Below are 16022 nucleotides of genomic sequence, written 5' to 3'. Positions count from 1 at the left end.
ACAGGAATGGGCATATCTTCCCTAGTTGAGAGGGAGAGATAGACACAACATTCTTGTCTTCATTTGGGAAGAAAGAATGGAGGATTGGGTAATCATCTGGCATCCGATGCTCTTTGAGGATGTGTAGGGCATCCAAGATAAGAGTAGGCAAGAGGACCAATATTCTTTGAGGGCTGGGAACCCAAGATAAGAATAGTCCTAGAAGGTCATACTCAGTGAACACCCAGGTGGGTATGTACCTTGAGAGACAATGATGGTGTCTATAGTCATTGGTCTCGCCAACATTGTGCTCTAATCTGATGAGAGATAGAGCTGTTAGTCAAGGCCTTGCTGTGGAAACAATGTTGGTTACTATGATGATATACATATGGGTTACCAATTTGATTCTTCTTATGAGAAATTCTTCAGATTGAGAATGACCAAGTACCATTATGAACACCTCCCTAGTTAACAGGGAGTATTGAAGAAAGTGTAACTAGGTTTGGTCTTCATAATGACATGATCTTTGTAAATGATGAAATAAAAGAAATAAAATTATTTTTATATGCCTTGTTGCATGGGTTTCATGAGCAAGAGGTTTATTTGGTAGTGGCTTCCATTGAGAGCCTTAGGATTTATTAATAAGTCAAAGAGCCAATGTCATGTATGGAGAAGCTGTTCTTGAACCTATGTTTGAGATATACATGTCTATAGGAAAGTCTAGAAGCCCTCCAAAGACAAGCACAATCCCTCTTGAAGAAGTCAACCAACAAATCGAATTAAATACACTCATGTCTGCTCACTTGAAATGACACATCTCTTCATGAATACAAGTCGGCTTATTATGGAGACGAAACCACTATAAATACCCAACTAGGGTCTGCACAAAAGTACAAAACAGGACTCAGATTATTTGTGATTTTTGGATGGGTAGAGGAAGTACAAAATTTCGGGTGAGTACAAGGGTACAGTACTTCGGATGGGTACAGACCAACATCTCTGTAATTTTCGGATGATTACAATGAGTACAGTATAAAGACCTCGCAAATCTCAGAAGATCTCTGTTCTTCAGATGGGTACTATGAGGATGAGGATCTCGGTGCAGATATAGAATACACTCTATCTCGGCATACTAGACTGTCTCAACATATCTATAATGATGAAGATCTCAATGCAGGGAGAAAACACAGTCATGGTCTCGGTATATTTGTGATGAGAAGATCTCACAGTGACACACTATGTCTCGACATACTTCTAGATGCTGTCATGATCTCAGCATAGTTTCAATTATGATCTCGGTATAGATATAGTCATGATCCTAATGGAGCTGTAAGTTACAAGGTGAAGATCTTCGTGAAGATGTGGCAATGGTGCAGTAGTAATGATCTTAGTGAAGATGTGGCAATGGTGCAGTAGTAATGATCTTAGTGAAGATGTGGTAATGGTGCAGCAATGATGATCTCAGTGAAGATGTGGCAATGGTGCAGTAGTAATGATCTCAATAAAGATGTGGCAATGGCAATGGCTGCAGCAGTAATGATCTCGTTGTTATGATGAATATCTCAGTGAAGGTGCAGTAATGATGACCTTGGTGAAGCAGCAGTGATGAAGATGATCTCAACAGTGACAAAGAAGAGGATTGGTGTCTTGGTCTTGGAGTGGCCTAATAGGTCAAGGGTCATGGTCTTGGTATTCATCAATTGGAATCTCTATAAGAATAATTTTGTTCGGGTTTTGCTTTCAAAGAGTGAGAAGGTTTTGGCCCTGGCAGAAAGCCAACATCTTGTGTTCTTGTCTCTTTTGTTTTGGTAGCTATTTGATGAACTAAAAAGACACACTCTAATAATAACAAATGAAGGTTGTGCTAAGAAGAAAAAGTTGAAATACCTCACAAATAGTTATCATGGCGAGAAGAATCTTATTAAACTTAATTTGCCATAGATTCTTCAACATTGAGCCATTTGTTTGTCTTGATCAGTAATGTCATTGGCGGCCCAAAATTTTTCATAGACAAACTAGTGTTTCTTTGAATCTTCATCTCCTTCATAAAGGGGGATATGATTTAACCCCATTTTTACTCACAAAGGTGTAGTTTTTAGTGTTACCTTCTAACAGATCGACTGGTCAGTCTTATTGACTTTGACTATAGGCTGGTGTGTCGGGAATGGGATATTTTCTTGATTTATGACTTCGACTTCTACAAAATTTATTAATATTTCATTGGTTTGGTAGCCTTTGTCTATATATTTAGTGAATTGACCTGTTCCGGGTCGTGACTCTTCGATGTTTGGGCTTGTATCTTCTTGATCTTGGGTAGATAATAATTGTGGCAGTGGGATACATTCATGAGATCTCAAATGTGGAGATGTATGTCTTCATTTCCTTGATTATCAATCAAAGTTTGGTTTACAACATGAATTTCAATTTCTTTTCGATCACTTAAATTACCTTTTTCATCTCTTATATACCAAACTGTGGATGTTTCCGAATTGATATGAACTCATTGTTGGAGGAATTCTCTAATAGTTGGACTTGATATTGATGTGACCGGTGAACATGGTAGTGCTGGACTAGAGTCGTTAATTTCCATCTCGTTTACCTGCCTTCCAGGACTTGTAGACTATTAATGTCTGTTAGAGTGGGCAGTGCTACGCCTCTCAACCCATGATGTCGAGCATCAAAGGAGTCCCGTGCATCTTCCCTCTCACGCTCTCTAGCTTGAATTTTCCTTCTCTGGTATTCTTCTCCTCTCTTTTGTCTCTTGTCCCATGCTAACTTTTGAATATCGATCGATTGTTTATTTAGTTGAGAACAGTCTAAAGACTTTCATCTATTTTCTTCATCTTGTCATTTCTTTGCAGCCGACTTCTTTCCTCCCATTCTTGCTTTACTTTATACTTCTCCTTTTTCTTCTTTTCCTTTTCTCTTATTTATTTTTCATGAATCATTACCCTCCCATGCCGAGTTGACTTACTGTCGGTGGACGAGGGTAAAATCAACACCCACTTTTTATTTGCTCAAGCAATAATCACACACTTTTTTGTACTTTTATAGCAAGCGTAAAGAAATTTCTCGTAGTCTATCTGTCTCTAACGACGGTCAAAATTTAATGGTTCCTAAAGGGGTGGTTGATATTCTACTATGTGGTTGACCCCTTTGTCAAGGAGAAACTTGTGTAACAAAACATGTATGGTAAAGAAGAAAAACTCGTGAAAATTGTCGAAAGACCATGCTTCGATTCATTTAATAGAAGTTCGTTCTTCTATTGCTTTGTCCTCATCTAGTAGGGGCAGCTATTCGACCCTATTGGATGTGTATATATATAAGACAACTCTGACCAGTTTGGAGACCGATCTCTCACTCATCATACACATCGATTTCTATGCAAGAAAAGGAAGAAAAATCAGCGAAAGTCAAAGTAGAGAGAGCAAGGTCAAAGGAGAGAGAAGGCGAGCTAATTCTTCCCTAAATCTATCCACATGTGAGAGTTTTTCTGCGTTTTTCCGGAGATGTTACAAGGCCGAAATTTGACCTTTATTGCAGGATCAAACTTTTCTATGTTTTGACCAAAATTATAGAGATTTGACTAGTGTTGACTTTGACTTGGTTGGAGGTGACTTGGAGGAGGGTTGACTTGGGATCATTGTGGCAGTCTTGGTTTTGGTCTTGGGTCTTGGATATCTCACTTTGATATGATTCTATAAGAAGAGTTTTTCTTGGGTTTTCCTACTTGTGGGTTTTTGCCCTGGCTTGGAGCCTAATTTCTTGTGCCCTTTGTTTCTTTGTGATCTTCATGTTTTCTACATTTTGGTAATTGCTTGATGAAGAGAATATAAATTTAATAAGAAGCCAACAAACATTCACAAGTAATTATCAAGTTAGGAGAAATCAATCCTAATCTATTAGCACTCTTGGTTTATCAACATGGGATCAGAGCTAAGGTGAAAGGAGGGCAACTTGAAGATCACTTTTTGTTGGCATATTTGAATATACTTCTACAACAATTATCTCACTCTCACGACACACTTGCAGCAACTACATTTGAGGACTCTTATTGCAACAATTATACTTGAAGATATTCTCTTTGGGGGCAAAAAGAAGAAGATCCAAAGGTCATCATCTTTGTAGCAATCATCACTCACTTTTGAAGAAGACCATTGTAATAGCAATCTCTCTCTTTTGACATTATTGAAGGCTTTTGGAAACGTTTTCAAGATCTTGCTCATTCATCACCCATCATTAAAGGAATATTTATAACAGCTTGAAAACATTATCATTGCAGTGTTTGAAGACATCACTATAGTATCCACCACTCAAGAACATCTTTGGAGACTCTTGGAAGCATCATCAACATTCTTGGAAGCACTCTTATATCAACCTCTTCTCCTTTGACAAGTAAGTACTTTACTATAATCTATGTCTCAACCTACGAGTCAAATGGCATCTATTTATAAGGAAGGCAACAAACTTGATGGAGCCTATAATTTCAAGGCTTGGAAAAAGAGAATTGATTTGTTTTCATAGAAAATGAAGCCATGGATTTCGTTTTAGGCAAAGTTCTAGAACTAGACAAGGACGATGCTGAAGAAGTGACTAAGTACAATAAGGGAGAATTTAGGGCTCAAAGAATCCTCTTTGAGTCTATCAAGGATCATCTCATCTCTTTTGTGTTAGGTCTGTCGACATCCAAAGAAGTCTATGACAAATTGGTCAAACTATATTTTGTTAATACTACCAGCCAGAAGATCTCACTAAGGAATCAACTTTATAGAACAAGGATATCAAAAGATGAAGATGTGGCCTCATACCTTATGAAAGTCTCAAAATTAAAGGAGCAACTTCAAGGGCTCAGAGAAATCATATCTGATTCTGAATTAATCATTTCCATACTCATTGATCTACCTCTAGATTGGAGTAGTTTTGTAAGTAGCATTTATTCAAGAAAAGATACTCCAACATTTAAAGAACTTTGGGCTCTATGTGTTCTATAAGAAGCAAGGACGACACCGAACCCAATAATGAAAATGCTCAAGCTTTTGTTACTAGTTCAAGGAAGAGGTTTAGAAGATTTGGAAGACTTAGATTTCATCATAATAATAACAAAAACTGTTGAAAAGTCAAGGGCAACTAGATTATGGTGATTTTTCTTACTTTGATAACTGCTTGTGATGATCTTTTACTTAATTTGATGTACTTGTAATTAATTTCTTTTTTCACTTGATTATTATTGTGTTCTTATCATCAAACAAGTACCAAACTGTGAAGATCAATGAGACAAGAGGACACACAATGTAGGCTGCTAGCGAGGGCCAAAACCTCTCCTCTTGAGAGGAAAACCTACAAGAATTCTTCTCTTCTTATAGAATCTTCAAATGACGAATTCCAAGACCTAAGACTCTTCTCAAAGACGCCTCCAAGACCAAGTCAAACTTCTTCTTGATGAGCTTGTTCTTCCCAAAGTCAACCCAATTCAATACTGCATCACACTTCAAATTTCAGCCTCACTTCAAGATTTCAGCTACTGCCTCAGATTTGCACTTTTCGGCCCTCCTGCAACTTTGCATGTGTGAGTGGTTTAGTGACTGAAATACTCTTCTCTCTCCTTCACTCAATGTGCTTCCTCTTCCTCAATAACCCAACTTCCTTTCTTGATCTTCTTTGCTTCAAATTCGACTTCTCTTGGCAGGTCTGTAATCCGGTCTTGTTGCAATGAGATGATGCCCTAGATCCTCGCACGTGTGAGATAATGTGGTCCAAAACAGTCCAAAACACTTCGCTTTCTCTTCTCCTCTTCTTTGCTAGACTTTAGGCTTCTTTTCTTGTCTTGATGTGTGCTTCGACGAACTTGATGGATGCCTTTTGATGAGGTTGAGTTCTTCCTTATATATAGGTTTTCCATGGTGGTTGAATAACCCTTATGAGGCCGACTTGATCTTGGAGGGAGTCTTTTGACTCTTTTGACACTAAATATATTCCTCTTACATAATACAACATGCCCAATAGGGTCTTTGATAAATGACAATGACTTAATTGAGTTCTTTACTCTATGACCAACCCTAGAAGCACTCAATGGGTGCTTGACCTAGAAATAAATTGACCTTAAGCATGAAACCCATGCTACAATAACAATATTTTTTTTTTACAATATACAAGAATCAAGAGTACATTTCATATTTATGAAGACTGAACCTAGTTACATACTTCAACACTCCCTCTTAACTAGGGAGGTATTCATAATACATACAAGGTACTTGGACATTCTCATACTGAAGAATTCTCATAAGAAGAGTCAGATTGGTAAGCCATCTCATAAGCTATCTTCTCAGCTTATATCAATGCATCTCATCATATCAACCAACATTGTCACATAGCAAGGCCTTGACTAACAACTCTATCTCTCCACAAGATCAAAGCACAATGCTGGGGAGACAAATGATTTATAGACACCTTCATCATTGTCTCTCAAGGCACATACCCCATCCGAATGTTCACAAGGTATGTCCTTCTAGGACCATTCCCATCTTGGATTTACACATCCTCATGGAATTTCCTCTTCGACTACTCTTACCTATTGGATGCCCTACCTCATCCTCAAAGAGTATCGAAATTCAGATGCTTACCCAATCCTCCATTCTTTCTTCATAAAGAAGACAAGAATGATGTGTCTATCTCTCCCTCTCAACTAGGGAGTATCTATTCATTCCTATAAAAGGAATATACCCAAGCTCTCTCTTAACTAGGGACTTGTTACCAACAACAACTATCTGCCTTTCGGTGGAGATAATCGTACTATCAACTACTTGTAGGGCTCCTCTTTTTTGCATCATCATGTCATGGATGAACTTCAACTTCTTTATCATGGAGCCTTCTTCTTCCAAAACTTCTTCGTAGGGCATCAACCATCTTCTCCATCACTTCCCTTCAACGAAACATAGCATCGAACCAATAGTCATGTCATACTTCTCTTATCGGAAAGTGATCTTCTAGTTCACATTTGGCTATCCTTCATACGACGATCTCTTCCAAGTCATGTTTCCTTCAGGATCTTCCTTCCATTTTTAATTGTAGATGAACTTCGACAATCCTCTTTCACTAGCCCTGTTACAACCCAACCAGATGCTTTTTCAAAAGTGAAAATGAACATTAAATCAAAGTTACCTCTATATGATAGCCTTTCGTCATGACATCAGCGTGTTGCAACATCAACATCCTTTCGCATATCGTATGAATCCATCTCCAAGACATTCATTGTCAAGGTTCTCCTTTTCCAGCATACATATCAGGGTCTTCATACCTTCTTGATGGAGATGTTATAGCTAATCCTTCTAGATATCAAATGTTGATCACATACGTGACTATAGATGCATCTTTCACGAACTCTTCTTTCATCTTCTTCACACATTGCTTCTTCAGGATCTTTTATACATTGTTCCTTCATCATAGGAACCATAGCTGCCAACCACCTCATATTCTTCATGAGGTCATATTATGTTGATTTCATCTTGTCACTATGTAGAATAGTTTAAGGCAAATTGTCTACATGCCTTCATGTATCATTCTAATGGAAGGGTTTCTCTTTTATCATGCTCATGAGATAGAGTATTCAACCATTCTCTTTGCAACTATATGATGACATGACTTTATCTATCTATTACCAAATATATACATACCTCTTCCTTCATTTGGTCATCTAGACTTCCTTCTAGCAACTCCCTTTCCTTGCTTGAAGATGAAAATACTTTAACCAACTTCATATGCTGGATATCTTTGTCATCATACTATCATCCTTCTAAACTATGGATCCCATACAAGGTGGAATGTAGACTATTTGCAAGACACTTGCTTCTTCTAAGTAGAGGTGAACCTTTTAACAAATATTCCAATGGAGGATCTTGATGATCCTCATTTTGCAAATGCTTCTTTTTAGTGATGATGACGCGAGACAAACTTCTATCTTCCTATTTTGCTAGATGACTAGCTTCAATTCGATTATCCTTATATGCTTCCAATGGAGATGCTATGTGCTATTTCCTTTCTATTATGATCACTCCTTCAACCATATAAACGTCTACTTCGGCTATCCTTCCATGCCTCTATGATGATGTTGTTTCAATCTTTGCTATAATGCATCATATCATGACTGAGATGCTTTCTACTTTTACTTGCTAACTATAGTGCACTTGAAAATGAGATACCTTCTAATAATGGAGGTCTATAACTTCTTCCTTCTTTGACTTCTTCTTTTTTGGTTCTTCTACTTCTTTGGTGACATGGGCTTCATTCCTTTCTTTATCTTTTTGTTGTCCTTCTTGAGTTTAGGACAATTCCTTTTGAAATGCCTAATTCATTACATTCATAGCATTGAATCTTTGACATGTCGATTTTCTTTTGAAACTTCTTTCGAGACTTAGACTTTTCAAATTTCCCTTTCTTCTTTGCTGTTGCTGCATATGCTTGAGCTTGTTCACTTGATCCAATGTTGTTCTTTGTCTTCAATCTGGTTTCTTCAATCTTGCATAATGACCATAGATCATTGAATCCATAAATACTTGATACAAAGTTGCCCCATTCATCAGGTAGTGCATTGAGCACAATGGTGGTCATTTCACGATCAGACATTAGTTCTCCTAGCTCTTGTAGTTGATCTCTTATTTGAGATACCCTCATAAGGTATGAGGCTACCCCTTCTTCCTTTGATACCTTAATCTTATATAGTTTAGTTTCCAATGATATAATTTCTACAATGCTTACAGAGAACAATTCTACCAGATTTTCATAGATCTCTTTTGCTGTCTTCAACTTTGCTACATAAGGGATGAGAGAATCCTTGATTGACTCAATAAGGATTCTTTGAGCCCTTATTTCTCCTTTCATATATTTCGATAGAGCTTGAGATTGCTCTTGAGAAGGTTTGGTGATTGATCCTGTGACATATTCACTAACTTCATTTTCTATGAGGATCAAATCTATTCTCTTCTTCCATGCAAGGTAATTCGATGACCCAACAAGTTTTTTGTTCTCTTTGATGATGATATCTTCAACTAGATGCCTTCTTGATGATGTTGACTTTCACTATTTCTTTGACAATTGAAGATGCCTCCTTGATGATGATGGCTTGATGATCTTCTTCAAGGATGTTTGAGATGTGATCCTTTCTTCAATGTGAGGGAGATCACTTTGATGATGAAGTGCTCTTTCTTGCTTCCTTTGGTTGATGATTGTAGAATGTGTAAGCATTCCCAAGAATGCTTCAAGTGTAGAGTCCTTCTTTGAATGGAGGTAGGGTCTTTGAGGTCTTCTTCTTCCAAGAGTTGTGATGATGTGATCCTTGTGATGTGATGGATAGTCCTCCTTGATGCTTCTTAGTTTTTCCTTGATGATCTCCTTGTGCTCGGCCCTTATGTATCCTTCTTCAATTAGATGATCTTCAAGCTGCCTTTCCTTGTTGTAGTCACCTTAGCTTTGATACCATGTTGAAAAATCAAGGGCAGCTAGATTAGGGTGATTTCTCTTACTTTGATAACTGCTTGTGATGATCCTTTACTTAACTCAATGTACTTGTAATTAATTTCTTCTTTCACTTGTTTATTATTGTGTTCTTATCATCAAACAACTACCAAACTATGAAGATCAATGAGGCCTAGCTAGGGCCAAAACCTCTCCTCTTGAGAGGAAAACCCACAATAATTCTTCTCTTCTTATAGAATCTTCAAATGACGAATTCCAAGACCTCACACTCTTGTCAAAGACCCCTCCAAGACCAAGTCAAACTTTTTGCCCCTCCTGCAACTTCTGCAATTTCGCACGTGTGAGTGGTTTAGTGGCTGAAATACTCTTCTCTCTCCTTTGCTCAAGCTGCTTCCTCTTCCTCAATAACTCGGCTTCCTTTCTTGATCTTTGCTTTTCAAATTTCGTCTTCTCTTGGCAGGTCTGTAATTCGGTCTTGCTGCAATGAGATGATGCCCTATATCCTCGCACGTGTGAGATAATGTGGCCCAAAACAGTCCTCACAACTTCACTTTCTCTTCTCTTCTTTGCTAGACTTTAGGCTTCTTTTCTTGTCTTGATGTGTGCTTCAATGAACTTGATGGATGCCTTTTGAAATGTTTTCTGTGCATTTCCATTTTCGGAAACAGTGCAGAAATGTTTCCAAGGCAATGCCTATCCTAAAACGCCAAATTAACGTGCTTCTCAAATCAAAAGTGAAATAAAATAAAAAAGAAGGCCCAAAAGGGTATAACCCATGCATGCCTTGTTTGTTTAAATAAACCTAAAACAGAAAAAGTCCTTAAAATTCCAAAAACCAAAAAAATGTAATATGATTTTTTTTCAGTTTTTATTCTTTTTCAATATTTTAGTATGGGGTTCCCTTCTTTTAATAAATTTTGAAAAAGTGTTGTTTCTGAAACTAAAACGGTTTTGCTGTTTCAGGTTGTCTTTAATGAATGAATGATATTCTTTCTTCTTCTTGCAGTTTCATATACTCGTTCATTATTATGGTTGTCTCATTTGCATATCGTGCAAGTTCAATCCCAGGCATTGATTGTTTTACTATTTTTAATTAAAAATTTAAAATATCATGTCATAAATTTAGCTTATATTACATTGGAAGCACTTTAGAAGAGTCTGATAAAGTGTAGGGTAAATTTTAGAAACAATCCTTATAGGAAACTTACTTTTTATCTCTTTCTGCCTGGCCTGCCTCAATGTCTCTCTCCAAAATATACGTGCACACAATAATAAATTAATAATATAATAAGAAAAACTGTTAAATGATGGATTGGACTCCATTTATCTTTTGTTTGCTGCTGTCAGAGGTTGATTGTTTTTGTTTTATTGTGGGAATGCATCTTGCCAATGCTCAGTTGATGGATACAATTCTGACAATATTTTTATCCTTAGTTGGTTGGCTGGATGGAGTTGCCAATACTGGAAAATTGGAGCTTGGTGAAGTCCAGCTTGCATCGTACCTTGCAGAAAGAGATCGAGCTACAGGCCACCCTTTCTTCCGATATGGTAAGTCATGAGTATACAGTAGGCTCTGCTTTATATGCATTTCTTTTGTTGCCATGAATGCGGGTTCAAACTTCAAACATATACTGTGAGAACAAATACTTGTAGCGAAAATGGGGCTTCAAAAATTTTCAATGTTGGCTATAATATTATTTGAACAATTTTTTTTTTTGGCTTAGGGATTGTTTCATTATCAGAATTATTTCCATTATGGACTTGACAGAATAATGCGTAGGAAACACATCTGGGAAAGTTTTCTCAGACATCTTCCAGCAGATTCCAGTGTCAAAATTTTGTTTCATATCTGTAAAAACAAAAGCAATAATCTATATAACAATTGATAGAAGTTATTTTGGAAGTTCATACTCCACACCTATATGCATACCATACAAATTAAAATGCTCCTTCCTAATCATACATCTAGAGATAGATATGGCTTTTCCATGTTTCCTCAAAGTTGGAAGCGCTCTTTCTGAAACTTGTACCATATCCAAAATTCGTTTCCTTAATTCTGGTTGACATAGAAAGCAAGGAATAGCTGTGACTTGGTCTGAGAAGATAAATATCCCTGTACTTAGAAATTGTTTGTGGCATTGCTAGAGTATTCGGCATTTGCAAATACAAGGCACAATCATGCCAACAGCCTTGCAAACAGGTGCATTATCTGTAATGATTTGCAGTTGCACACAAGAATAAACACCTACATCTTCAATAACTTTAATAAACAACTCACCCATATATTGTGCATCCTTGTATTGTCCAAGTGCATCCACTGATTTCAAGAAAACTGGATGTTAAAATTGGCAACTAGGGTCAAACTCCACGTGGGTCATCTTATTAATGGTCGCTGATATTTTTCTTGGATCCCTCTCATCAAGAGGTGTAGGATTGATCTAAATATCATCCGATTCCAATAAGTATTCATGGAGATATGAATTTATTAGTGTTATGGGACAATTCATCAAGGTCGGCCAGCAACCAAATAAACCCCAATCGTGCTCAACGTTTTAGTATAAATAGAGGTGGCCTTCAAGTTATTTCTACACACACTTGGGATCTCTTCCTCTCTACTTGTCTTTGGGTTTTAGTAGGAGAAGAGATCCTAAGGGATAATGCTGCCCTAATGGAGAAAGGCTCTATGCTGCCCTAATGAAGAAGCCCTAATGCAGTTAATCAAAGAAGGCTCTACGCAGTCAAAGGGAGACCCTCACCGCTGTCATGAAGGAGATTGAAGTAGGCTCCCTCGCTGTCCTATAAGGGTTTACTATATGCCCTAAACTGCTATGCGTTCAAGCCCTAGCCCTAGCCGCAGGTCTAAAGGGAGATCTCTGTTTTGAGGCCACAGCATGGGAGGCTAGGGCAGCATGGGTTGGAGGACTGTTTCATGGGTTGAACAAAGTCCGAAGTCTGTTGTAGGAAGCCGTGATGCTTGTTGTGCTAGGCCGAGGCCTTGGGAGCTGAACGCTAGCTTGTTTAAAGGCTAACGGATGGTTTGTATCATTGTTGGAGGGTGTCGTGAGCAGCAGTAGTGTTGTGTGGTAGGCCACATGCCATACCACTACAACAAACCTAGCATGGGCAGATTTGAGGGTTGTCTTGAGCCCTTACCTTCAGCGTGGAGGAGGAGCATCTCTCCTTGCCTAGTCCGCAGTTTTTGAAGGGTTGTTCGAGGACTGTTGAGAGGAACTTAGGGCTGCAGCAGTATGCCCAAGTGCCCTAAACAGAACAGTTAGGAACAACAAAGTGTCAAGCAGATTTGAAGCAGTGTTAGAGGTGCATTGGGTCAAGGATATTGACCAGATTTGGATCAGACTTGGAACAGCCTGTGGGAGCCACATGTTGGGTCAACATGGAGTGATGAATACCCCAAAGGAGTGCAGCCTGATGTGATGAATGCTGTGACATAGACAACATAGTATATGACAGCTGTATACATAGTACAACATAGTGCTATCAACATACAGTGATGGGTAGAAATGCAACATAATGTAAAAAATGGTGTAGCATGGTATGATGCATAGTACAGCTCTATGTATGATTCAGCTATATGGTTGGATGCTACATGTCTTCATGCAGCAGTTAAATACATCAAGCTTATACATGGGACAGCTGCAAGCTTGGTGACACATGGCACAGCTGCAAGCATGAAGAATCATGGACAGCAACAAGTACAGTGTAGCAAGTACATTGGGACAACAGTAAGCATGGTGTAGCAGTGGCACTATGTACAACAGCGCTGAACACTGGGACAACAATAGCATGAGGTCCAGCGTTGTGATGATGGGTGCAACATGGTGTAGCACGGTGAGGTGCAGCATGATGATGAGATGCAACACTATGATAGGTGAAGGAGTCACCTTGGAGAATCAGTTGAAGCAACATGTCTTCACACTGATCTCATGTATCATCATCCAAGGAGATGATCTATGCTCTTATCTAGATAAGTCAAAGTGTTGACTTTTGTTGTAAATGTACTATCTCTATCTCTCTTCCTCTCTGCTGAACTATTGAAGATCATATACGAAGAATTGACGAAGGGTTTCCCCACATTGGGGTTTGTCCCTGGCTAGCACCACATCTTGTGTCCTCTTGTCTTGGCTTGTCTTCTGCAATTTATATTTATGTTTTATCTGCAGTTTACTTTAATGCTGATGTGATTGCTAATCTGGGAAAGATATTGAGCTAACTGTGAAAATTGAAATAAATTGCTCTAGCATAGAACATACCTAAATTTAACACTGGACCATTTATGGAAAACACCATGAAGTTGATGAGTGGGTGTCGTGTTGTATTTGTCCATCCATCAGAAACAATGCTAACCCTAGATGTTGGCCATGCTGATTTAATAGGCTCAAGCATTTTGTCTACCTCTTTCTATGCCTTCGTCAACAATGTGGTTCTAAGCTTCTTTGAGATAGGATGCACATACCCTGTTGGAGCCCCTTGAGTTAGAGCTCAACACATCTCAATAAAGAAAGGTGAGCGTGCAACATTAAAGGATATGGAGTTCTGATAGAAAAAATGCAAAGGTGAGATCAAGCTCTTCCTGTTTCTCTTTCTAAAAAATCTTGTCCATTGGGCCAAGTGCTGTTGCCTTTTTTTTTGCTGCTTGTCCCTTACCAGAACTCTCAAATGGAAATTTGTTGCTGCTTTTCCTCAAGAATGGTAGGGGATCATTATTCTTGTTTTTTTAGACGTTGCAGTGACCTTTTCCATACCAACATTGGCCTCTTTTTCCATTTCTTTCCTCTTAGCTAAAGACACCTGTGTACATGCTGCAATTCCACAACTTGGTAAAGCCAACAAATGAGCTTTCACATGGTAATATGTGCTCATGAAATGATTGTTACAATAGTTTCATTTCCAAGCAACATTGCCTCCTCCCTTCATCTTGTAGCCTGGCCCTTACTCTCTTGTGACATCTTTCCACAAGGGATATTTGTTATCTTGGGGCTGCTGTCTTCCGTCAACAATTGAAGACGCTGTTGTAGCCCCACTTCCAATAGAGGGAACACTTGCAGACCCTGATGAAATTGGAACAGGAGGGGGAATCTCTAATGGGGACATTCTTCCACTTCCTTTGCTCCTTCCCTGTTGCCCTTGATTGAGCCATGAATGCTGTAAAAAAGTAAAGAAAAAATGAACAAATTTGTAAAAAAAATGCACATGCACACTGTTGTAATAAAAATGCAAAAAAAATAGAGACAAAATGCACTTCCCTGTTGCTTGAATCGCCTCCAAAATGTTAATTTTTCATAGGGCTACATTGTTCTTTGCTTTGATAATTGCATTTCTTCATTAATACATTATTCAGATCTACACCATTATAAGTTAACCCCATATCATCATTACATTATTAAGATATACATCATTATTCATCAACATATGCAATTATATAGAAAGAACAACATCATCATCATCAATGTAGCGAAACATGAAGGAACAATAGAAAAAAACATGCATACACATAGAGACACCAAGATTGGCCCGAGACTAGGGCAAAACCCACTATGGGGAAAACCCTTACAAATCTTCTTCTTCTTAGATCGTCATCAAATGATTCAACAAAAGAGAGTATAATGATCCATAACTTTATCTATGCAACAAAACAACTATGATATCCATGAAACAGATCTATTCATGCTTATAATCACAATCCTGATTTTGATCACTGTAATGTGTTGTCACTCACTGAAGTCAACTGCTGGATACTGTTGTCATTGAGCTGAACATTGCTGCACACTGATAACTCATCTTTAGGTCTTGGACAAAACGAGGAGGCACTGTGCGAGCATCTATAGCAATTCTGGACACTCTCTATGAACTGTATGTTAGCGTCTAAGGTAGCACGTACGCTCCCTAGACCATTTTGTGCATGTGTCCAACGACCAATTCACCCAGATCTGCTCCAAACCCTCAGACACTCTCTTCCAATTACTGTGCGTGCGTCCGGGACTATCTAGACGCTCTCAGGACCACTTTGTGTGAGCGTTCGAGTACTGACACCTCTAGGTCTGCCTTTGAAACCTTGGACACTCCCATAGGCTTTTGTGCTAGCGTCTAGGGCTCTCTGGACACTGTCTTGACCACTATGTGCCAGCATCCAGGGACTAAAATGCCCAGTTTTGTGCCAACATCTAGGAATAAGAAAACCCTAGATTAGTGCGAGCTTCACCCCTGAGATTTCAGACCCTTGCGCGAACTTTCCTCTGACAAACTTGTGCGAACCAAGACAATAAGAGAAGAGAAGATGGCTTGATCAATGTGTCCAAATGAACTTGAGGTATATTCTATTTATAGGCTTTCATGAGGGTCCACTTGGGGTTGAGGCTGACCTGTCCAATTTAACATGTGCTTAGGGCCAACCTAACCCAATATACATGAGTGAATAAATAAATTCAAAAACCAACTTTTGCTTGTCCAAATAAGGTGATCTTTAGGTCGATTTTGGTCCTCTCGAAAAGAAGAATCTAATGCAATCATCATCTCGGTCATTTGAGCTGTCCAAGGTGGAATTTGACCGCAGTTGC

The 16022-nt window shown here is 38.5% G+C and overlaps 1 protein-coding gene across 1 annotated transcript in view; it reads left to right on the top strand.

The window, feature by feature from the left end:
* The window catches only part of LOC149165109 (DNAJ heat shock N-terminal domain-containing protein), a 424936-nt gene that overhangs the window by 96630 nt on the left and 312284 nt on the right, over nucleotides 1–16022 (top strand). Inside the window, exon 8 of the mRNA XM_089432244.1 lies at nucleotides 10882–10995. Within this exon, the coding sequence (XP_089288370.1) occupies nucleotides 10882–10995 (114 nt within the window). The remainder of the gene's footprint in view (nucleotides 1–10881; nucleotides 10996–16022) is intronic.

This window comes from Pinus tabuliformis, chromosome 5_1 (assembly GCF_031772625.1).
Source record: "Pinus tabuliformis cultivar Carrire ecotype Pingquan chromosome 5_1, CPIR1, whole genome shotgun sequence".
NCBI classification, from domain to species: domain Eukaryota; kingdom Viridiplantae; phylum Streptophyta; class Pinopsida; order Pinales; family Pinaceae; genus Pinus; species Pinus tabuliformis.
Note: the sequence above shows the minus strand (reverse complement) of the source record. Positions and strands in the feature narration are given on the sequence as shown.